General features: G+C 41.6%; 2 protein-coding genes across 3 annotated transcripts; both read left to right on the top strand.

Moving 5' to 3' along the window:
* Positions 1-952: 952 nt before the first annotated feature.
* ercc6 (excision repair cross-complementation group 6) lies at positions 953-17222 on the top strand. Of its 2 annotated transcripts, none has more exons than XM_069144762.1 (22): positions 953-1021; positions 1572-1777; positions 1872-2100; positions 2204-2324; positions 2448-2562; positions 3731-4442; positions 5908-6039; positions 7262-7420; positions 8427-8562; positions 8821-8991; positions 9252-9428; positions 10692-10808; positions 11276-11371; positions 12294-12512; positions 12956-13066; positions 13462-13581; positions 13747-13841; positions 14323-14468; positions 14594-15193; positions 15300-15468; positions 15564-15642; positions 15747-17222. In XM_069144762.1, exons 2-22 carry the CDS (start codon positions 1582-1584, stop codon positions 16212-16214), a joined length of 4368 nt encoding a protein of 1455 aa, XP_069000863.1. In that variant the 5' UTR covers positions 953-1021; positions 1572-1581; the 3' UTR covers positions 16215-17222. The 2 variants fall into 2 exon arrangements, with proteins under 2 accessions (XP_069000863.1, XP_069000861.1); XM_069144760.1 differs by having other exon boundaries at positions 3728-4442.
* Positions 17223-18728: 1506 nt separating this feature from the next.
* Positions 18729-24886, top strand: drgx (dorsal root ganglia homeobox). Its single transcript, XM_069144059.1, has 7 exons — positions 18729-18749; positions 18922-19010; positions 19853-19953; positions 20621-20722; positions 22329-22501; positions 22811-22923; positions 23020-24886. Exons 2-7 carry the CDS (start codon positions 18953-18955, stop codon positions 23409-23411), a joined length of 939 nt encoding a protein of 312 aa, XP_069000160.1. The 5' UTR covers positions 18729-18749; positions 18922-18952; the 3' UTR covers positions 23412-24886.
* The last annotated feature ends 276 nt before the right edge of the window (positions 24887-25162 follow it).

Genomic DNA, 25162 nt, shown 5'->3' with positions numbered 1-25162 from the left:
AAAGTATAAGTATCAGCAGCAAAATGTACTCAAACTGTCAAAAGTAAAAGTACTCATTGTGCAGTAAAATGTTCCCAGTCAGTGTTTCACTATCATAGCCTATATAATCATTTTGAATTAATATTACCGCTGCATTAATGTGGATGTTGCATTTTACTGCTGTACATGTTTAGGACTGAGCTAATTAAACTGCTTTATTTTAATCTACAGCAATGTGTCATTTTCTCAAAGATAAACACGTGTTTGTAGCATTAGTGTTCTGTAAGAAACACACGGCTCTAAAAAAAAAAAAGTACTTTCATGAGCTCAGAAAAACAGTCCTGTATTTTTTTTAAATAGTTTGTTTAACTTAAGAAGTATAGGAGAATTTACTTAAATGTAATTGTTCAATTTATCAGAACCAGACAAAATCTACACAGTTGGAGAGATATGGGCTCCACTGGGCAGAATGGGTATGAAAAATTATATTCTGAAAAGTAACTAAAACTGTCAGACAAATGTAGTGGAGTATAAAGTACAATATGTGCCTATGAGGCGCAGTGGAGTAGAGGTATAGAGGTATAAAGCTGCATGAAATGGAAATTAATTGAATTGTGTAGTCCTTGAGTAAACGCACATAGTTAAATTCCACCACTGGTATTGAGTGATAGGCTCCTTTACAGAAGAACAGAAGTTTTGACCCAGATGTGGCTGGACCTGCTCTGAGTGGACACGTGCATCTGATTGTTTCTTCGGCTGATTATGTCAACAACAATGACAAAGAGATACAAGTCTAAATGTCGGCCCAGACCAACACGTTTCACGGATTCAGCGAGTTCCTCCAGGGTTATTTCTCTGTTAAAATAAGTGGTTTTGTGGCGCCATCTAGAGGGTAAGAGCTGTGAACCAGCAGAGGGCGCTGTCCGACAAGTTAACCATTGAACGAGAGCGCACGACGCCTCCTCCCGGCACCGGAAGCCAGGAGGACGAAGCTTAACATAATAAACCAACCAGCCAGTGATGTTGTGTAACTGAACGTTTTGTGAGTATTTTCTGTCACTGTCGCTTCCACACGCGATTCAATCTACCAACTTCCACCCAGACAGCGGTGGACACACAGTCACCGCCTGTCGTAGGAAAAGCATTTGGCGGATTAATCGAAGTCCCTGAACTGAACAGATGATGATGCTCGGCCGACTGTGAGCTTAGCATGGTAGCCTAGCCACGTAAACAATGGATGCCTGTGAGAGAATATAAGGTTTAATGTCAACTTTGTGTCCGTGGTAAAAAAAAATAAAAAAAATAATAAAAAAAACCTCTCTATCGCATCGCTTTTTGTAGGACATTATTCGGCTAGAACAGGTACCGTGAATATTTACATCGCCCTTTCAAGGTTTAACTCTTTTACATGATAATCAGCCTAAAATCCGTAAAACGTCAGAAACAAGTATCTAACTACGTCCACCGTTCATAAAATAATGTAACACACAATAACTATGCTTAGTTAAGAGTATAGGTTTTTATTGAAGTTCTTTAAAAGCTTAGAGGAGACTGGTCTGAATGACTTGACGTCTGTTTTGTTTCCCTGACAGCTGCATCATCATGCCTGCTGAAGGTTCAGACGACCAGCTGCCCTGCTCGCTCTCCAGCCCGGCTAGTGCTGCCCTCACCCCGGGAGGGATGGAGGAGGATGGAGCTACAGGGGGCTCCGCGGTCTGTACTTTCCCTGAAAACAGCCAGGGCTCTGAGGCGGCTGCAGCCTACCCTGCCAACACTGGACCTGGGGATAGCAACAGCGGTGAGCCGTAGAGAGGGAAAACTGACTGATCAAAAGTATTTATGATGACATGCGCAAAAGTCACTGAATGTATTGATATCTGTTGGGCGTTCAGCTGGCAAAAGGTCCGGAGCCTTGCTTCAGATCGACCGACAGCGCATCCAGGCAGCGTCTGCCAGCTCTGGAGCTGATGAACTTCAGGGCCTCGGTGTGGCTGTCTATGACCAGGATGTCCTCGAGCAAGGTGTTCTGCAGCAGGTGGACGAGGCCATCCAGGAGGCCAGTCAGGCTGCTGCTAAAGCTGAGGCTGAGAAGGAGTACCACTCTGTGTTGGATGATGTCAGGTAAAGTACATCAGTTTTGAAGTGTCTTTTAATCAGTTTCTTCAATATTTCTGTTACTTAATTCATGTAGTAACAACAAACCTTTTAATCATCTGTGTCTCAGGTCCGTTACGGCGTCTCTAAAACAGATCAACAAGATCATTGAGCAGCTGTCTCCGTATGCGGCCTCCAGCAAAGACATCAGTCGGAAGATTGAATCTGTCAAACGACAGAAAGAAAATAAGGTGAAATACTAAATATGACAAGCATTCTAAATACAATAATGTGTTTTATCTGATAATGTTATCATAACCAAATATTTATATAATTATAATAATAATAATAATTAAAAAAAACATTTAATTCAGGAGAAACAGCTGAAGAAAGTCAGAGCCAAACAGAGGCGACTTCAAGCCATTCTGGGAGGAGAGGACACTCAGCGAGTGGAAGCTGAGCTTTTGGCAGAGGATGATGAAGAGGAAGGTAATGTGTCTTTATTTTTAACCTGTGGTACCTTTTCAATATACTGACAGAAAACATTGTCCACTCTTTAATAGCGGGAATCAATAATGACTCAAATCAGGCTGCTTCCCTGCTTTCTATAGATAATGTGAAACAGGGGTCATGTTCAGTACAAAAATTAAGCAGAAATGGAAACAATGCATGTTACTGTGGCCAAGGAGGCTATTCTGTGGCTTTCCTTGTATAAGAATTTGTCGGATACAAATTGAGTATCCAAAAATAAAAAATTACCCTTCACAGTGCATTGATGGGTGTTTGGAATATCAGGGTGTCTATATATGTTGGACCCTCGGCGGATTCTTGGTAGCTATGTTACATTTAGTGTTCAATGGATTTTCTCCATTTTATCTATGTTGCTGTTTTGCAACAGACTATTGAGACCTGTTTGCTCCTGTTTGATGGGTGTGTCACTAGTGTAAATCATTAACTAACGTGAAAATATAACAGAATTATAATTTACAATTACAACATCATTGCAATTTAATGATGTCACCTTGTGCTCCAGAAAATTGTGATGGGCTTTTTTTTTTTTTTGTGTAGCTTTTTTCTGATTACAGACTAACTGAAAAAAATAGGCAGATTAATCAGTAATGAAAATAGTAGTTAGTTGCAGGTCTAATGTCATGTAATACGTAACCAATTCTGTTTTTCATATGTAGGGAGTTACGCTATGTTTTGTTAGAGCTGAACATGAATCAAACAGAGATCACCTTGAGTTATGGCTGTCAGGGCAGCATATCTGAAAGTTGCTGCCCTTCACGAGCAGTTTGTCGTCTATCAAATGTGATTCATAGCTGATGTAAGATTCACTCACAGAAGTAACAATCACTGGTTGTTCAGCCTTAACAAACAAATATAGATATGCCTGCACTGTGTAAAGGGACGCTGTGGAGTATTTTCTTATTCATAAAACACACACAGCTCTTTCTTAATCCTTTAAAACCTTTTTGCAAACATGCATGTTAGTCCTCAAGTGCACGCATTAGATGCGAACAAATGGGGACCCGGTAATGAAAACATTGCTCAGCAGCACTGCTGCTGGTTAAGAAAATACTTTAGGGCACAATTTAAGAATTGATACTGGACAGTTCTTTATCTAACTCTGCATTTGTGTGTGTTGTACCAGAAGCTGGGCCATCCACACTGGGAAGCATGCTAATGCCAGCTCAGGAGACCGAATGGGAGGAGCTTATACGGAAAGGTCACATGACCCCTTTTGGAACCCGGATCCCACAGAAGGAGGTTAAGAAGGGGCCTCGAAAATTGATGCTGGCCGAGAACTCTGCCTTTGACGAGTATTTGGCCGACCAGGCCAAGTTGGCTACCGAGAGGAAGAGAGTCCCTCTTCTAAAGAAAAAAAGAAGCTCTAGATTCAGCCCTAATGAGGAAGACAGGGGGACAACCAAAAGACCTGCTTCCTCTTCCAAGGATAAAAAGCTGAAGAAGCGCATGCAAAAGCTCCAGATAACCGCTCTGAAGGCCCATCCTAAGGCCCGGCCCAAGGCTGAGCCACAGCTCCCAAAACCAAGGAGGAAGCGTCACACCGAGGGAGAGGAGACAGAGAGCGAGGGCTCCGAGTACCTGCCCAGTGATGAAGGAATAGATCCTGACCAAGAGAAGAGAGAAGCCATGGAAGAGGGCTTTGGGGAGGATGATGATGAAGAGTATGAGTTGAAACCTTACAAGGGGAAAATTGAAGGGAGAGGGAGGAAGAAAGTAAAGACAAAAGACAGTGAGGAAGAATACAGTCCAGAGAGTTCAGATGAAGAGGAGAATGACAAAGGAAAAGACAAAAAACACAAAGATGATGGAGATGTGGAGTACTACAGGCAGCGAATAAGGTATGATCATGTGCTGTGAATGTACATCCTGCTAAAAAACTTGTATTTTTTTATTGATGGTTGAATGCAAAGGTGCGAAAAGTTTTCATCAGCCAGTTCTCTGCTAAAGAGAAAGCAGAAATCCACGTCTGCAAATGACATGCTCAACAAACACCAGATTGAGCCTTTTACTTTGCATTACATTTGTGATGGCAGCGGCGCAAATGTGCTATTGTTATTCCTTTTACTTAAGGAGAAAAGCAGTTGGTTTTTGCTGGCTCCATAGTGCAGAAAGAGAGTTAATCCCAGATGAGATTGGCAGCTGTTTCTTGACTAAGCAAATTCACTCCCTGCTCTTCTTCTCTCTCTGCTCTCACACTGGCCTAATTATCCTCCTGCACATGGTTTTATACACTCACTCACTCTAATGCTCAAATTAATGGAAGAGCAGCCCTAATGAGATTTCATATTTATAGCTGCCAAATAAATTGTGTTGGCATGTGTCCTTTTTCTACAATATAGTGACTGAATGTCAATTCAACGGCATAGACACGGCGTGGATGGTGAGGCTAGCTTGTATGAGAAATGATATTATTAGAGCGGGCAGTATTTGTAGTTGGTTGGGGGTGGAGTGGGGGGCAGAAAAGTGTAATTAACTGAACCAATGCTTAGTCTTGACTTAATTAGAGAGTGTGGTCTCCCAGGCCCAGCAAAAGGACCAGTTTTGTGGCAGGGTGACAGGACCAGGCCCAAATGAAGATGGATTCTTATCCTCTACACCTCACACCTTTCTGGGGAACTCGCACTACTAATTGTCTGTATCAATCTTCATTTACTGCGCGACGACTGTGCCTCTAACTGCCCTCTCTCCTGCACTATTAAAACGGTTCTCCTTTACATTTCCCTTTTTGCTGTAGATGTTCCACCGCTCAAGGGAAATACTAACATCTCAAAACGTTTGCTAGCCATACACCTGTGTAGACATGCCTCAGAATAAAGCACTGAGTGCAAGAGGCGCAAATAACATCCATCTATCTATTCTCTGTATCCACTTATCCTGTTCAGGGTTGCCTGTAGCTGAACCTATCCCAGCATGCACAGGGTGGCAGCATACACCCTGGACAGGTTGCTTATCTACTACATGACTAATAGCTACAGACAGAGAGATCCAACTTTGAACAGTGTTCATTTAAAATATCTCATTCAGCTTGGATCACCAAACAATTTCAATTTTGTATTTGTAACACAATAATAATCACTACAACTTTAAACTGACAGCATCAGCTGTCAAGTCTTCAGTGGTTTGATAGTACTTAGTCCGTTCGAAAGATGAAGCAGGTTTTTGTTCTTGGTCTTCGAGCTCAGCTGGTTCTCTGTGCTTATGTATGTTCATTTATTTCCCGAAGATCATTTCACTAAAATCGCAAGACTCATTTGACCAATTAGGTGAGCTAATTCTTCATGAATTTATTCATTTTCATAACAGGAAATGGAAGCGGCAGCGTCTACGAGAAAGGGAGGAGAAGAGAGAAAGAGATGAAGAGCTTACAGATGATAGTGATGCAGAGTTTGATGAAGGCTTCAAAGTTCCTGGTTTCCTCTGGAAAAAACTTTACAAGTAAGTTGAATGTGAAACATTGATTTTGACCAAGAAATGTCTCAAATATCCACACATTTAAATAGAGATGTTTTACAACTATTTGTCTTATCTTAGAAAGTGATAGCAAAGATGTAACAGCTAGAAAACATTTGTAAGTGTGACGTTTATCTGTGTACTTTGCTCTGCATCACACCCACTGCCTCCACAGACTTTTGACCTGAAGTACTAATGATTAAATTACCATTTGATCAAAAAGCTATAAACTTGCTGGGTTTACTGCTGCTATGTATTGCTAATAGTTATCGTTAAAAAAATAAATGCTATTGCTTGAAAAAAGAAAAACAGTGTAATCACTTTGAGTTTTGCTTGATTTATAAATATAGGTTTGCCTCTAACTGTAATTGTATCTCTTCATCGCATCTTGTATGCTTTTTTGTTTGCCATGTCTTTTTCAAAACACATCGTTTGTCATAATTTGATGTTTGCTTTTTTGTATGGATTTATACTTAATATAGTAGTATAATAATCCCGGTAGTAAAATTTACTTTAGGCTTGCAAGTGGTATCACTGTTCCTCACATTATTCATACATTCCTATAGTTCAGGGGTCTTCAACATTTTTCAGGCCAAGGACCCCCAAACTGACAGAGAGATGGAGCAGGGACCCCCTACTATATATACTGTATAAAATGGTGTTTTATATTAAACTGGAGGAGTGCAGGAGGTGTGGAGGGACAGGTCCAGGCTAGTCTCGCGCTGTGAGTGAACCGGTGTCCAGTTTGAGAGAGCTCCTGTGTGTCGCTGAATGTGTGCATTTCTGACTGAAAGATAACATCATCTGCCTCCATGTATCCATTTGCTACAATATGCTGGATTCATGTTAATGTGTATTTAAAGACATTTAAATTTGTGGGAAAAAAAATTTGGGGGAAAGAATATGAAAACAAAATATGAAAAATTGTCTAATTACCCAAAAATTTCACGACCCCCTGCAGTACATTCGCGGACCCCCTAGGGGTCGCGGATCCCCTGTTGAAGACCTCTGCTATAGTTGCTAGGTGATTATGCCATTTACTAACTCATTATTAAAACTCACTGACCAACATAACTAAACCAGATTTAATTTGAAAGATATTATGATTGCCAGACCAGCCTGTCATGTGTGTTCATTTGATTGTACATTGTTGCTGTCACATGCAGATGTTTGACATTTTTTGCATTCATGTATATCCCATTTTCAGGTACCAGCAGACAGGTGTGCGGTGGATGTGGGAACTCCACTGTCAGCAGGCAGGTGGCATCCTGGGAGACGAGATGGGATTGGGTAAAACCATCGAGGTCATCAGCTTTCTGGCTGGACTGAGCTACAGCAAACTGAGAACAAGAGGGTCCAACTACAGGTACACACGCGCACACACACACGCGCACACACACACACACACACACACACACACACACACACACACACACACACACACACACACACACACACACACACACACACACACACACAAACTGTGTCCAGAGACTGTGTGTCTGTATGGTATGAATATTTGATTAGGGGGATTTCTGCTTGAGAGTGTTCATCTGAATTATTAAACATGTTTCAATTATCAGACTCTTCACTTTCTTACTGCAGACATCAGAGAAAACACTGACACTCTCTGTGTGTGTGTGTGTGTTAGAGTGAATGTCTTGATGAACACTTAAAACGAATATCAGATTCATGAAGTGTGGGTGGAGCAGGTGTGGGACAACAAATCAGCTACAGAAAACCTGAGTGGTGACGATAATCTGTTTTTTACCGCACCAACGACACTCGTGCATTTAGTAGGTGGAGCTTCCCTAATGGTCAATACTCTGTCTACTATAGACGCCCACAAATTGATTGCTTGCAAACTCAATTATGGCCCAGTATCAATAGCTTCCACCAGGCAGAGGTTCATACCAGCCCATTAGTGTATCTTTGTATGAGTCTGTGTGTGTGTGTGTGTGTGTGTGTGTGTGTGTGTGTGTGTGTTGACAAAGTTCTTGTAAATCTTCACCGAGAAGCTGAGGATAGGCTCATGCACGTTCCTGATTCATTTGTTAGGCACAGAGATGGACTGAAGAAGGAGGTAAGACTGTTACATGGATCATTCTGTTGTTATTGTGCACGTGCACTCATTTCTTTCTACTTCGTTTAAGCCTGAATACATAACACATTGTACATGCAAGCAAAGCACATTTTCATTTATTGGGAAAAGCCTTTTTATATCTATTATTTGGTTTAGAAATGATGACTCTAATTTGCTTAAGAAATTTGCTGAGGTTAAGCAAAGTTAAATGAAGCGAGCTCCTTTGTTTACTCTTCTTTATCACAGGTTTGGGGTTAAACTTGTCTCTACGTTGTGTGTTTGGTTGCAGGTATTTTGGCCTGGGTCCGACAGTCATTGTGTGCCCAGCTACAGTCATGCACCAGTGGGTGAAGGAGTTTCACACCTGGTGGCCTCCGTTCAGAGTGGCAGTTCTACATGAAACAGGCTCCTTCACGAGCAACAAGGTAGATGTGTGTTGGAATTCTTAATTGAGCAAGAAAGTTTTCTACAGGGTCTTTTGTTCCTCTGGGGGGCACCAGAGGTCTGTTAATGCAGTTTTACCTCCCAATTTTACCCTTTTCCCCCCCAATCTCTTTTGAAACCACGTTGAGCGAGTTGCCCCTCTTGAACACTCTTTGATGTACGGGGTGCAGATGGTTAGTAATTCCGCTGACAAAAAACGTAACTGTGGTTGGTTTCTATGTTTTTTTTCTCTGTTACAGGAAAAGCTGATTCCAGAAATAGCATCGTGTCACGGTATCTTGATCACCTCATATTCAGCTGTGAGAAATCTGCAGGATTCTCTACAGCGGTACGACTGGCACTACATTATCCTGGATGAGGGCCATAAGATCAGGAATCCAAATGCTGGAGTTACCACTGCCTGCAAACAGGTATTGTTCTCACACATACATTTACACACAAAGTTCATGCAATAGCAATTACTTTTGCGTATGAATTTATTCTGATGGTGCATTGTGAGTTGAAAGTATAGTGCAGCCTACCCCCCCCCCTCTCTTCTCATTGCTTTATTCTTTTGCACCATGGTTGTCATTAGAGCTTTTTTTTCCCCCCTCCTTTGATTGAAGCTATTTTCTGCCATTAATTATTGTATTGGAATATATAACTGACATTCTTCCTTTCTCCTTTCTAGTTTCGCACTCCCCACAGGTTCATCCTGTCAGGCTCACCTATGCAGAACAATCTGAAGGAGCTGTGGTCTCTGTTTGACTTTGTTTTCCCTGGCAAACTGGGAACATTGCCTGTCTTCATGGAGCAGTTCTCTGTGCCAATTACCATGGGAGGATACAGCAATGCCTCACCTGTACAGGTACGTGAACACACGCACAACATGCAATTAGGATATTTTTAAATCCTGTTCCTTAATCCTTTGTTTCTTAGCAGCCACTGATAATGGTGTTCCGATAGGTGATCCGTTAATCCAGCAATCCTAGAAATAAACCTGTAACAGTCGCATAAGGAGGAAGTGTCATTTAAAAACAGCAGTCGCACACATTCATTTATGAACAATTTTAGAGAACCAGATGGGAGCAGGTTAGAAGGAGACAGTGGAACAACAGAGTCATTAAGTGCAGTGCAGGATAATGTAGCTCCATGCAAAGGAACTTCAGTACATCCCTCGTGTGTGAGAGAGTGAGAGGCTAAAGTAGAGAGCCAGTGAGCTAAATTGTAGCCCTTTGTCATTAGTGTCCAATCGTTAATAACCCTCTGACTGTATAGATTTAATTATTTAAGCTGGCTATTGATGCTTCTTCCGCTGTCGATAATAAAAACCTTTACTAATTATTAATGTTATTAAATGGTCAGAGCGGGCAAAGCTCTGCTGCCTTATCCTCTTCTGGAAATTCTCAGAGCAGCACAGCAGGCCCTCAAATGATACATAAAGTGTGTGTATGTACAACTAGATGTATGTAAAATCATGTTTGGGGTGGGGCTGTATGAGCATGTGGATGTGAGATCCATTACTGACGCGTGCATTTGTTAGCCCCATGTGAATCCTATCTGCTGCTTGTGCCGAGATCATTTGATCACCTGCTACTCTCTTCTTTTTTTCCACTCTGACTTCCATTCAGCCCTAAATCCCACCATGCTATTGTCCCCTCCAGCTTTGCCAAGGGTGCCTTTGATCTCTCAGGGACCCCCAGTGAGTTAATGTTTAAAAGGCTAACTGGCTTTTAGCACTGACTCTATAAAAGGTGTAGCAGGTCATTTGCAGCAAGACATCTAGCGTGGGGTGGGAGCAAGTGTTTCTCAAACTCCGCCTCTGTTTTCCAATGGAGCTGGCCAGTAATAGTGATGAAAGAGAAGAGGAGGCCTCTGTCCCTTGAGACCAACAGCACTCTGATCAATGTTTAATGGCTTGTACAGCTGAGAGGGACCGCAACGTGAGGGAGGTGATGAGAGAGTAGAGATGGGTCTCCGGAACTATAAACCCTAACAGGTGTGAGGGTGTGTTCGTTTGACTCACTGAAGTGGAGGCTGTTTTTTTTGTTGTTGTTGTTGTTGTTGTTGTTGTTTTTTATTAAATCCCTTTGTTTATCCTAAAAGGTTTAACTCTTGAATGAATTTTTAGGTGCAGACGGCGTTTAAGTGTGCATGTGTGCTGAGGGACACCATAAATCCTTACCTGCTCAGAAGAATGAAGGCGGACGTCAAGGCCAGCCTCTCCTTACCTGACAAAAATGAACAGGTATTCCTCATTCTCTTAAGGCATTTGACCCAGCTCTAAGTATTGAACAGCCTCCGTCGCCTCGATCTCTCAACAGGGGACATGTTCATCTGATTGGATGTGACTGTATGTGCTACGTCTAAGGAGTATTTGATGAATGTGCATGGCCTTTGTCAGGTGAAGCCAGCTAATAAAGTCCTAGTAAAGTAAAAGGAGCAAGTATTCATTAATGTGGCCGGTCTCTGGTCTGTCCTCGCGGCTGACGCAGGTTGACTCCTCAGTCCACTTCAGCTCATTATGTCAGTCCCTCAGGACAGCAATGGCTTCAAAAAGCACATTGTTTCCCTCTAATTTCTCTTCTCCCACACTTCACTTCATCAAGGGGCCTTAAAGTGGATGTTCACTGCTCATTACGCACACTTACGCTGCCCTGTGTGTGCGTGTGCGTGTGCGTGTGTGTGTGTGTGTGTGTGTGTGTGTGCCTGTAGGTTCTGTTTTGCAGATTAACAGAAGAACAACGTCAAGTGTATCAGAGCTTCTTAGATTCCAAAGAGGTCCACCAAATACTAAATGGAGACATGCAGGTAAGCCTCACATTCGTATATTTAATATTTTTACTCTGTTGTTTTATTGCTTTTGCTGTACCTATAATGCTGCTGTAGTGAAAAAATGTCCCTTTGTGGGATTAATAAAGTAACTAACTATCTATCTATCTATCTATCTATCTATCTATCTATCTATCTATCTATCTATCTATCTATCTATCTATCTATCTATCTATCTAAAAGTGATTTCACTCGTTTGTCTGATGCTTCTTTTATTTGGGCTGTTTTCATCGACGCACACACATTGCAGGGATAATCAAGGAGGTCAAAGAGAAGACTTCCAGGAACAAGACATGCCTTATTCATTAAGTAACCAGCTAACTGACGAATTTCACTTCACCTCTCTCTCGCTCACAGGCATTTGTGTGTATTTTTATGAACCCATGCACAATTAAAGATCGCCACCTTGAAGTGGGATCTGTGGAATTTAAATTATTTTGCCATGAAATTTTTTTTTTTAAACCCTAATAGCTTGACTTTAGTGTTCTTTGAGATGCTCACTTGAGAAGGTTGTACAGTTCTCACATTAGCCAGACTCCTGAGAAAGAGACTCTACCATTTATCACCACTGACCAAATGGACATGGTTGGAGAGCCACTGATTGTGCATACCCACACACATGGATATGCTCAGTGGTCACTCGCCGTCCATTAACCACCATTACTAATGCAGTGACCGTTGGGCCTTCATCAAGAAACATGGCCTTTTAATGTCAGTAAATAAATTATGTAACTCATTCCTAAAGACTAAAGTAAATGTGTTTATTTGTTTAAAGGCGCAGCATTCTAAAATGCAGTAAGATCTACCAACGTTTTAAACCAGTTCTGTCACCAGCTTGTGTTCATGAAGGAAGAGGTCTGTTTGACAACCTTTGTTCCTTTTTCTTTTTGTTGCTCCTCAGGTGTTCTCAGGTTTGATCGCACTGCGGAAGATCTGTAACCACCCAGACCTTTTGTCGGGCGGGCCCCGGCTGCTGAGGGGAATCCCTGAGGACCACCTAACTGAAGACGAACACTTTGGCTTTTGGAAACGCTCAGGCAAGCTGATAGTGGTGGAGTCACTGCTGCGTCTCTGGTTCAAACAGGGCCACAGGGTCCTGCTCTTCACTCAGTCTAGACAGGTTAGATCATGTTGCTCTTCACTTTCTGATCCCTGAGAAAATAGATGCCAAAATAAATGATTTTCTGAATGGTTTGTGTTGATGCTCTCAGATTGATTTTTGCAGAGACAATACATGTCATTTCTTCCCAGCTTCAATTAAACATCTTAAATTGTGATGTCAGCTATGTATTTGCTGCCGGCTACATACAAGCCACGTGTCTGTGTGAGTGTGTATATGTGATAGAGGCCCCAGCTGTTGCAGTCAATACCAATGAGATTATACCTCAGAGGGAACCTGAGACCCTCCCTGTAGGTATCTCTGTCCATGTAATATTAATCTGCTCTAATCCTTTTAGAGATAATCCAAACCTCAGCCCCTCCTTCCCAGTCTCAGCCTTGCTTTCCCTGTCTTGCTTCTTTCTGTCTGTCCCTGCTTGTCTTCATCATCTCCCTCATTTCCAGATGCTGCACATCTTGGAGGTGTTTCTAAGGGAGTATAATTACTCGTACCTGAAAATGGACGGAACGACCACAATAGCTTCCCGTCAGCCGCTCATCGCTCGCTACAACGAGGTAAGGATTAGTCATCCCTAATGGCCTTGAGTGTTGCCCATGAAAATCCTGTCCTGGGGGACAAAATGCTTCACTGGAACCCCGCTCACCCTGAGGTGGAAACACTAATTGATGACAATCTGTTGTTCAAAGTGCATGTACCCACTTCCCTACGCACGTCCGTCAGAACGATTAATATGTATTTTGAAAACTTGTCTTCAGTGTTTAAGAATTGAATTCTTACTTCTGAGCCAAAACAAGTTTAGCATGTTCTTTTCTTTAAATAAATAGGGTTTCATTTGAGACAACAGAAGATTGTCATCTTACGTACACTAAATTGAACAATTTGATGTTCAGATGATGATGTTCATTAATCACCAGAACCTTTTTTTTTTCTTTGCCTTTCATTGTTCCAGGACAAATCCATTTTTATCTTCTTGTTGACCACTAAAGTTGGAGGTCTGGGAGTCAATCTGACTGGAGCCAACAGAGTCATCATTTATGACCCAGACTGGAACCCCAGTACAGACACACAGGTTGGACAGACACACATAAAAAAAAAATTCAAAGAAAACATTTACTTGGTGTATTATTTCTCATGCGAGGCTTAACGTTACCTGAAGCAGTGTTTTTTGTCAGATAAAATTAAATATTTTTTGTCCACGTTGGTCATTCAATCGAAGGTATTGTGTTGTTCTTAGGCTCGGGAAAGAGCATGGAGGATCGGTCAAAAGCAGCAAGTTACGATCTACAGACTGCTGACTGCAGGGACCATCGAAGAGAAAATCTACCACAGGTCAGACAGCACTTCATTACAAATAATATTCAATCACAGAGCACAATAAAACAGATTACAAAATCCTCTGTCAGCTTTGGGGCTTTCTATCACCCCGTCTTCCATTTTAGTTGTCTTTCCGTCGGCTTCATACATTCATGAATATTGGCAATGACATGACTAATTGCTTACATCACTGCTGTATTACTACTTGCACTATCCCACTTCTCAGTAATTGAAAAGCTTTCCTGCATTATTAAATGGCCAATTGAGGACTTCTAAACTGTTGCTCTGTTTGTTTTGTGTCTGTAAAGTGCTTTCAAACAGCAAGGTGGAAGAACTGAAACAGATTCTATTTTGATACCTGCAGCAGTGAGGTTAACTAATTTTCTCATCCATCAGCCAAACTACTCTGTTGTGACGGGGGGGGATCCGGGTTGCCTGCTGAGTTAGAATAGCAAATTACATATAAGTATCTAATTCTGTATCTGTTGTGATTCAGGCAAATCTTCAAACAGTTTCTCACCAATCGTGTTCTGAAGGATCCCAAACAAAGACGCTTCTTTAAGTCTAATGATATCTATGAGCTCTTTACTCTGTCTGACCCTGATGGAACTCAGGGAACAGAGACCAGCGCCATATTTGCAGGTCTGTAGATGCTTTTCGTTTTTCCAGTTTGATCTGTACTGTCCAGTAATTACATGACCGGAATCTCTTCCAAAAATAAGTTTGAAAGAATTCATCTGACATGTTTTGTTTTTATCCTCAAACAGGAACTGGCTCTGATGTCAAAGCACCCAAGAAACTCGAAAGGCCGAGGCCATCACACACAGTAAACCATGGCAGCCACGCACATAAACACTCCTCAGCACACTTGAATGATACGGATGCAGACAGCAGAAATTCAACAGACACTCCTGCATTAAGAGATGGAAACACCTCTCCATGCAGTAAAACTTCTCAGGGTGAACCAAATGTCCCGATGGACAGTCAAAGCACTAACCACAATGGTGTGGATGTCATGCCATATATTTCAGCAAATACACTGCACAGTGGACAAAATAGTAACAGAGGCTGTGACGCAGCGATGAAAAACTCAAACTCAGCCAGCTATCAGCATCACAAAGACAAAGACTGTGCCCTGACGAGCCCACAGAAACACAGACAGAAGACAAAGCACTGTGACTCAGCTGATTTGGACAAACACAAACATAAGAAACGCAGACACTCCCGGGATGCTCGATTTGAAGGCCGCCGCATCTCTCATTTGGTAAAGAAAAGGGCTTTTCAGAAGGAGGAGAGGGAAGACAATGCGACACAGGACCAGAAAAAATCTGACGATTACGTCTTGGCGAAGCTCTTCAAGAAATCTGGTACGCTTTTTGTGCACAAACCATCTGCCATATTAGTTTTTTTTAAGTAAGTCTCACAAAACAGGAAGCTTGTTTGTTGATGTTACTTGTCTTCCGTGGTCTTCAGGTATCCACAGTGTGATGCAGCACGACACCATCATGGAGTCGTCCAACCCTGACTATGTTCTTGTGGAGGTAGAAGCCAACAGGGTGGCTAAAGATGCCCTTAAAGCTCTTAAGATTTCTCGGCAGAAGTGCAGACTGCCCTACAATACACCTCCGCCTCCACCAGCAAAGTACGTAGTCTCACACTGGCACTGTTTGGTTATCGCTTCGGTAGTCTCATTTCAAACAAACATATTTCAGTTTTTACCTTTTGTTGCTCTCTTAGAAAACGTTTTGGACAGAAGAAGAATTCTCTCTTAGCTGCTCCGTCTGTTCAATCTGTCCCCACTCCGACCAAATGCAAGGTAACCCGCAGTGGTGTTATGAAATGATATTTACATGATTGTTATGACAGATATTTTACATTTGTGATGCCAAGTTGTGTATATTAATCGGTTTCTCTATTTAGGATGCTGCTATTATAAAGAGATCTGTGTTAAAGAAACCTGGCTCAGGAGCTCATTTCAGCGGGGAGGGGGCAGAAAGTGACTCAATCTCCGCCTCGCTCTCCTCCTCCTCTCTGCTGGCCAAGATGAGAGCCCGTAATCACCTCAACACGCCCTCCAGCCGGAGAGAGGAGGCCGAGGAGGAGGAGGAGGACGAGGAGGGCTCCGGAGCTCCAGGAGCTCCAGGAGCAAGCGGCCCTCCTGCTCCACCCACTGAGCATGACGAGCTGTTGGTGGATCTGCGCAACTTTGTTGCCTTCCAGGCCAATGTGGACGGACAGGCCACCACCCAGGAAGTGCTGGAGTATTTCAAACCCAGACTGACTCAGAAACAGGCGCCTGTCTTCCGAGAGCTCCTCAGGAGCATCTGTGACTTTCACAGGACCTCTGGCCAGGAGGGCATCTGGAGACTGAAGGAGAGCTTTTGTTGAAAGCAAGATCAATGCTTTCAGCTGTTTGAATACTTGTCAGCTGTGGGTTTGTCAACATCAAGCCTTTCTTTCTTTTTGTTTATTTGTTTTTGTTTACTTTTTGTTATCTTCTGTCAAATTGAGAGATATCTGTCCAAGGCACTTAACTTCCTAATGGACCATTTACATAATTTGTGAAGAAAGGACCATATATTAAGAAAGCCATTTTGCAGTACAATGAAGTATTTCATTTTCTGATAAAGTCGTACAATTATCAGTTCACTAAAACTTAAATCAAAAATCTGTCTTTAATTTATTTGAGCGGTTACGTGATTTAATTTGAGATTTGTGCTCGTTTGTTCAAGCATTATTGCAATTGTTTGTAGCTGGTTATACTTGAATTCTGTTTTTTTTGTAAATTTTGATTTATCTGAAAGTTTGAACTGTATTACCCTGAGTAGTTTCATACTCAGAGATTTGTTGTCTGCGTCTACATTTTGTATTTAATCACCCTCACTTGTCAGATCTTGTAATATGCTTTGATAAGGTTTAATAGGGGAGTAGTGTGTCGTTTTGTGAATAAGATTTTACAAAAATTACACGACTAGATTTTGTAATGACTGACTTCTCAGTACACTGTAGTCGTGGGTGGGGAATGGGTTACTTCAAAATATATTCAAATAACTTGCCTCAATTATCTGTGAAAAAATTGTGAAAAAGTAAATTTTTTACTGTGTTTTATAATAACTAGATATGATGAATTGTCTTGCATACTGTATATTGTATGCAATAAACCTCTGTAACCTCATGCTTTTTTTATGTTTGGCTATTTTGAATTTAGAGGAAAAACAAAACCTACTGAATTAATCTGTAACAATGTAAAACATAATTGTACTTTATGATCTGCCTGTAATTGCAGGTTTCCAGGAAAACAATAGGCAGTTTTGGACCTATTTTTCCAGTTTTGATGAATTTCCATATTTACCACAAGAATGCTGGTAAGAAAAATAAAAAATATTTTGAACCCAACTTGATAGGTACAAATTTGGTATAACTTGAGATAAGAGTTTTGAAAGATAATGACTGACTTTTACTGAAGTGTGATTAAAGTGTGGCGCTGACCAAGGTCCTGAAATGTTGTCTAGTACAGAGCTGTAGATTTTATTCAGGCCTAAACATGTGACGCCAAATATGCAAAACCTAGTTAAAGTTTATTTGTAAAATTGTCTCTACCAGCGGAGATGAGAGGGTAATTTCATTTAGTCGTTTAAGCAATCATCAGAGGATGGAGGGAAAGGCGCTGACAGGAAGCAGAGACGCACTTCAGGCCTGTACTCTTGTCAGAGTTGTCTAGACCAAATATTGGGATAAAGTTATCAACCGTTATTTGATTTCAATTTTCTCCACGCACCTCACCGAGGTCATAATAACAACTTTATTTTCAGTGGTGCATAAATTAATTACGCGCATTTAATAACTAAAATATCATTATATTCCCCCTTTAATAACATAAACGCTGCACGCCAGGGAAACCCTTAATAGCGCGGGGCCCTGTAACTGGCCATTATCCGCCTGTAATGATATTACAGAACCAATTACGCGCCATTAGAAGGGATTTTCTGCACTTTATGTGGTTTAGTCCAATCCCGCACTCCTCTTCTAAATTTCAGCTGCTTCTCGAAGCCTCATTTTGCCTCCACCTCAGAGACGCATGGCGTCTGCGCTCTGTCGTCCCAGATGCGCTTTAAAACTAATTGAAAGGGTCCCGTAGCAGATCATTTATCTGAGGAAGCGAAATAAATCGCAGGACCCCTTGCTGTGAACAAAATCAAAAATTTGGCCTTGTGAGTGTTCTACATGCGCAACCCCTTGTAAAGTGGACCCCTTAACACACCCTGACGAGCAATTAACCCACCCGACAGTCAATCTAAAACCCAAAAGCAGTCATCCTCCTTTTTTTAATATATGAAAGAACCAAATAAAAAGTGCAGCGGGTATGTGTGCATGTTTATGGTTAGGGAATATGCTTGACTCTGGAATAACAATCACTTGTGATGAATTTTGTTGGCACCAGAGCAGAGCTGCCGTTTGCCACCCGGGCATCCTTTCCCTCTTCCACTCTTTCTGTCTTTATCTGACACACTCACCGCACACACACACGCACGCACGCACGCACGCGCACGCACGCACGCACGCACACACACACACACACACACACACACACACACACACACACACACACGCACGCAAACACCAGGGGTTGGGGGTGAGAGAGACAAAGCCGTGATAATCCGATTAGGACCAATTAGGCGTGAGATTCTGCGACTCTAGCTGAAAGCCTTAACACTCTGTAGACAGTTATACAGTTATAGAGACATCTGGACACTCCCAGAGAGAAACAGAGGGAGAGATGTGAGGATGTGTGTGTGTGTGCAGGAGAGAGAGAGAGAGAGGGGGGGGGGGGGGAGGTAGAGAGAGATCTGGACACTCCCAGGCAGAGTCAGAGCCACTTCTCTCCAGAGCGCGAACTCACTCGCATCAGCATCCTCACTGCAGGTACACGATGCTCTCTCACGTCAACTTTGAATCTTTCCAAGTCCGGCACGGTTCTGCTTCTTCGTAGGACAACTAACCGTGTTCATTTTCCCCACCACGAATCACACTCCTCACACTGTAGACGCTATACTCGGTCTGAGGCTTTGCGCTGAAACTTTTGTCTGTGTTCCAGGTTCAGCTTCGCAGCTCGCAGACACGCCAGGATGTTCTACTTTCACTGTCCGCCTCAGCTGGACGGAGAGTGCTGTCGCTCCAACACACGTGAGTTTTCTGTTGCATTTTTACATCCTCGTTTCCACATGTTTTCATTCAGCTACAAATTCGTTCTAATATTAGACGTGACATATGTAAAGTTTAGTGATGTTTATTACACACGCGTGCGCGCAAAGTGCGTGTGTGGCTGTTGGCGACCAGAGAACAGGCCTGACGGATGTTATATTTTTTTTGCTATTTTATGATACATTTGAATTACTAATTCAAATGATACAGGCCTATGGAAGCTGTGTTTATATTGTGACCAATTAAAAGAGTTTCATCATCTAATCTAAGACCATTTTCTTTCCCTAAAAATGTAAACCGAAACGGTTTGATTGTTTTGCGCATCTCCACAAACATTTGTATCAATCTAAAGCAACGGGTATTTCGTCTTTCCCACAAACTGAAAGGTGGGTGTGAAGGGTTAAAAGTGATTTTCCTTCTGCTGTGTCAATCTGCTGGCTGTTTTGGTGAGAAGCGCTGGTGGTTTGGCCCCGGGGCAGAGGGGGCGTTTTGTCCCGGGCACAGATGTTGGGTGTCATGGCTCTTAGTCTGTCATGGTTCCCCTCAGACCTCCAACATCAATGTTTCATACAACTAATGGAAATAACAAATGTGTCTGCTTTGGCCAAGATTTATATATATATATATATATATATATATATATATATATATATATATATATATATATATTTTAATGTATTTTCTCTTTGAAGACATAAAAAAAACAACTAGTTGTCTTTTTGCATTTACTGAATTAATTTAAACAAAGCTTTCATTTTAAACCTTTTGTCAAGCCTTTTACTTAATGACGGAATTCTCTTTGATAAACTTTTTTTTTTCTTCAGTGAATTCAGGCGGTTTTGGCAACCACGCCCCGGCTGATTTTGATGATGGATTTCTACGCAGGAAACAGCGCAGAAACAGAACAACGTTCACATTGCAACAGGTAATTATTTTCTCACACGGAAATATCGAGACGAAGAAATATCTGAAACTTCACTTATATCAAAACACACACACTGAAATATATTAAAAGTAGAAATGAATAAAAAGTTGGCAATATTTTCTAAATTGAGCACTTTTGCAGAGAAGTGTGCTTCACTATCAGACAAAAATAAGGCCTTAGTTTTTGTTTGTTTGGGTTTGAAAAAAAAACGAAAAGGTAACAACGGCATCGCTTCACGTGAAAAATAAAAATACATTGGGAAATCTCTATGAACTATTTGTCATTTTAAAGATTAAGCGTGGGAACTTTAAATGGCCCTCTTTACGCACCATGGCCATTTTAATTAGGGCAACAATTAAGCCTATTTTGGTCTATTTTACTTTTGTCATCTACCAGTATGTTATCCCTGTAAAATAAAGATGCGAGTTTAAGGGTTTTATATTTCAAACAACACAGACTTCATGAGAATAATATTAGGGAAGAGAGAGAGAAAGAAAGAAAGAAAGAAAGAAAGAAAGAAAGAAAGAAAGAAAGAAAGAAAGAAAGAAAGAAAGAAAGAAAGAAAGAAAATGAAAGAATGAATGAATAAATGAATGAATCGCTCAGACAATCAATCAATAACCAATCATCTCATTGATAGTATAACTGGTGGTGTGTGTCCTTGCAGTTGGAGGCTTTGGAGGCTGTGTTCTCTCAGACTCACTACCCGGACGTGTTCACCCGGGAGGAGCTAGCCATGAAGATCAACCTGACCGAGGCCAGGGTGCAGGTATGGCTTCAGCACTCTAATGTGTCCCGGGCACGTTTGACCATGCAGAGGAGGGTAAATGAAGCCACTCTGTCATTCCGGCGATGCACTTTAATAACATCAACATAATGGTGAATATTAGATTAGCTTGATTAATCGGTCATTCATAATTAACCAACGATAATGTTCTTCACTAATTTGTCCAGTCTCAGTAGGAATACATCATCCATGTAGATCCCTTTCCCCGGAACGGAGACAGAAAACGATGTGTGTTTTAATAGGAGGGCAAAGCCTCCAAAACTCTCCCTTTGACTCAAACACACACAGACACACACTTAAAAGCACAAACACACACGCATGTACCTTAAATTTGGCAATTTATATTCCGCTCCTGCCCTGCACATATGCGCGGTTATAAACTTGGCCAGATGTAATTAAGTTATGTGTCTTTTATGTAATTTCCTGCATTCCAGATTTGCTTTTGGGTTTTTTTGTGCGCGCAGATCTAATTGTGGGAAATATAATAGTTTGCCTTTTGTTCCCCAGGGTCATTTTACTATCGCTTAAACCCAATGGCGGGGTTGATAATGGAATCCAGCGCTGTAAATTAGGGATTGTAAACAAATTATTCCCCCCTAATCCGATTACCACATTCCTATTATTAAATCTGAACATGAATCCACCGCAGTATGCAGGGATATTAAACTTACATTATTATTAGAAAATAAATTTCCTTTCTGTTGTAGTGTTGTTGCCCCCCTTTTTGTAAAGTGTCAATGGGCCTCCCCCGCATTAAGAGCACGCTGCAAATTGAGATTAATGGAGCAATTATAGCCCATTCAGAGATGGGTGTGTGTGGGGGGGCGCGACTTCTAGCTGGAAGGTGCAGGGGTGAGATAAGTCCATTGGTTGCATTGTTGTCCTGCCACCAAAATGTTGTCCTTTCTTTATGCCGAATGAATGCACGCGTTTTGTTTGGCTGTTGACATCATTTATACCCCCGGTACAATAGGAGGGATGCAGTGCACATACATACCGAGTCTAACCTCCATTCACACATCATGATTAATGCCTGCTAGAACCAAGTCCTAATCGAATCTGATGTTGTCAAACAATCACTAAATAGGGAAATAAACGACTTCATCATAGCTGCCTCTCTCTCGGGCAGCACAACTGTCAGTGGGAAGTCATTAAAATATGATAATGAAAAATTGCTCAATTAAATGTTGTTATAGGCAGTGACCTTCATTCGATTAAGACACCAGAACTTGGCTATATGTTCACAATTGTGTGGATGGTGAAGTTTTGGGGAAAAGTCAGGGACTGTGGGAAAAAGAGGAGAGATGGTGTGACAGATTCAAACACATCTTCATACACAAGACAGAGCAAAGTAATATAGAGCATTTATTTCAACTGTGTGAAATCTGAGAATAAGATAGAAAAATGTGTTGTCTGTGATTTGTCAAAAGAATATGCAAGAGAAATTAAAAGTTGATGAGAAAAAAATTAATGAAGCTGGATTCAATAAACTCAAATAAATGGATTAAACCTGCCAGTGTGTCAGGAACTGTGGCAGTTTTACAGGTTTAATTCAATTGTTAATTTCTTTTGTTTTTTTTAAATGCAGGTTTGGTTTCAGAACCGCAGAGCAAAGTGGAGGAAGACGGAGCGAGGCAGCTCAGACCCCGAAGGAGGCAAAGAGCAGATGAATGACGGCACTCCTCCATCTCGCAGCATCAACTCTCAGTCCCCAGTGGACCAGGGCAGGAAACAGAAGGAACCGCTGGAGATGCAGCAAAGGTGAGAGAAGACCATTGTAGCTGTTATTGTAGTGGAACAGTGTCTTACTGATAAGAGAAATTTGTCACAAAAGGATTTCAGCTTGGTTGAAATAAATAAGAAACAATATCTTTTGTCAACCACGGCCACGACAAAACTCTTAACACTTACACTTTCTGAACTCTTCCAATTAATTTCATTATAAAACATTCAAAACATAATTAGAAAGTATTTCTAGATACTTCTAGATATGTAGGAATGTTAATACAATAAATCATCGGTTTAAACATTTTTCTATATAATTAATAACAGTTTTTCTGCTCTCTCCAGCATCAACAGAACCGTGGGTCCTGGAGGTCCGTTCTTCCCATCTTGTATACCAGGCACACTCCTCAACTCTGCCACCTACGCTCAGGCCCTCTCCCAGGTCGCTACACTGAAAGGTAAATATAATTCTCATTAATTGGTAAACAGAGACGATGATAATGATGATAAAGATCGAGTTTTCAGTTGTCTCACCCACCTTTGTTATTTTCTAGGTAATGGTTTGTGCTCTTGCTGCGTTTCTGACCCCATGGGTTTGTCCTTCCTGCCACCCTACGGTTGTCAGGGCAACCGCACTGCCAGCGTGGCCGCCCTGCGCATGAAGGCCCGCGAGCACTCGGAAGCTGTGCTGCAGTCCGCCAACCTGCTCGGCGCAGCGACCGGACCCGGCACCGGCACCGGCACCGGCGTGGGAGTTCTGTCTGGAGTCGGCGTGAGCGCTGCCGGCGTGGTGAGGCCCGCCGTGGGTCCTGCCATTGAGTTGCCCGGCGTCATTGGAAGAGGGGGAGACAGCTCAAGTCCCAGCCCGGCCACCAAGGTGTCCGTCCTGGGCAGTAGTCCTGACAAACACCCACACTGCTCCAAGGACCCACTGGAGAAAAAGTGAGGCGCTGGACAAAAGCGTGGATGTACTGATACTCAAAATCTGTGTGATCGCGCCTGTTATTACTACTTTACTCTGGTTCTACGAGCAACTAAGCACAACCACTGACTGACTCCAGAAACAGCCTCGGACAGACTTTTCTGATATCACAATGTATGGATGCAAAAATTTAAGTATTTATCTGACAGTAAATTATCCTTGTGAGACATGCTGAATAATTGGGGCCTCCCCATAAAAGCACAACTGTGGTTTTGGATCTATATCTGTCTTCATGCACTCTGGACTCTATTTGATGGACTAACATAGATGCAACATGTGTGCAACAGAGACGTATTTGATAATGTGAATTGAATTAATCCTGATACCGCTCCTCTGGTTTTCATGAAGAGGATAGATGCTTACATTGTGAATGTTAGTGCATGTAAACTGTACGTGTAGCGCTGATGGCAGGACAGTGAGGACTTTCTGAAGGATTTTGGCAATATGATGTTCATGCCATCAGGTCAGTAACGGGCTCAAACAATCTTCTCTCGTTCTTTTGATTTTAAAGTGAAAATGCACTTTAATATTAATCAGCCATTTTCAGTGTAAACGTGTACAATGTGCCCGAATCCAGTATGTTGGTGTGCGAACTGCAGACAGGCAGAAGCAGACTCGGTAACAGAGCGGCAGTTGTCCCTTCCACTCTGTTAGCACATCTATACCGCCAGCGGACAGGGAACACACCGGTCCTGTTGTGACATGTTCTTTAAAACAATTAAAGATGTAGTCGCTCATGTTCCTCTCCTGTTGCCTCTTGCTCCAGCCATCTGTTCTGATACATTATTTATCAGCTTCCCTTAAAGCTGGGAGAGGAGAGCAATCGTGACTCTTATTATTTATTTACTTTTAGGAACGCTTACCCTCTCTCTCTTCCTCTCTGCCTCTCTGATAATTTTTTTTAATAAACCTCATTAAACATGATATATGCTATTTATTAATGTTGAATTTACATTTTGAAAAAAATACCATCTCTCATCACCTCAGGGCTCTTCACACCGTAGTTTATCAAAGGCAATATAAGGGTTGATTCATTATTTCCTAAATATCTCTCCTCACTAGGATGACTCTTGAATAAAGGATCAGCTGATCAGATTGAGAATACTTAACCGCGGAGCACATGACCAGTAGTTCGCCTGATTCAATTTACGTCCTTGAGGATTTTCAGGAAATTACTTTTGATAGTCAATAACACAATTAAGTAAACTACACACACATTATCATGAATAATTGATAAGAAATTATGTATTACCATGAAGTACTGGTTCAATAATTGATGAGGCGACACCCTGGTGACACAGAAGAGGGAGATAATGTCAGAAGTCGTGCCAGGTTGTACACAGAGTGCAGAGCACTCACATCCTCTTTTTTTTTTTTTTTTTAAACACCATCATGTGTGCATGTTGTAAATATCCTTAAACTATACCAATAAAGTGATGCTTTTACGGACTGAGACTTTAAAGACTTTTTAAGATTTGACAGATTTTTTTTTTTCTTTTATTGGTGTGTCATATTTTTCCTGCAAAATTTATGCACCGATCACACACACTTGAGAGACTAAATGAGCAAAAATTTAAAAAAATAGAAGCCTATTTTGATGTATTTGGTTTCATAATATTGTATAGGCCTGTAATATTGCAAGTATTCTGCTGCATCTATTCATGCCTCAAATAATATAAAAAAAAAAAAAAACATCATGTCCTAATATAATGATT

The sequence above is a fragment of the Embiotoca jacksoni genome, unplaced genomic scaffold, assembly GCF_022577435.1.
Source record: "Embiotoca jacksoni isolate LCO1_2020_lvr unplaced genomic scaffold, fEmbJac1.0.p SCAF_12, whole genome shotgun sequence".
In the NCBI taxonomy this organism is placed as follows: Eukaryota; Metazoa; Chordata; class Actinopteri; family Embiotocidae; genus Embiotoca; species Embiotoca jacksoni.
The sequence above is the reverse complement of the archived record's forward strand: the minus strand, read 5'-3'. Positions and strand labels throughout refer to the sequence as shown.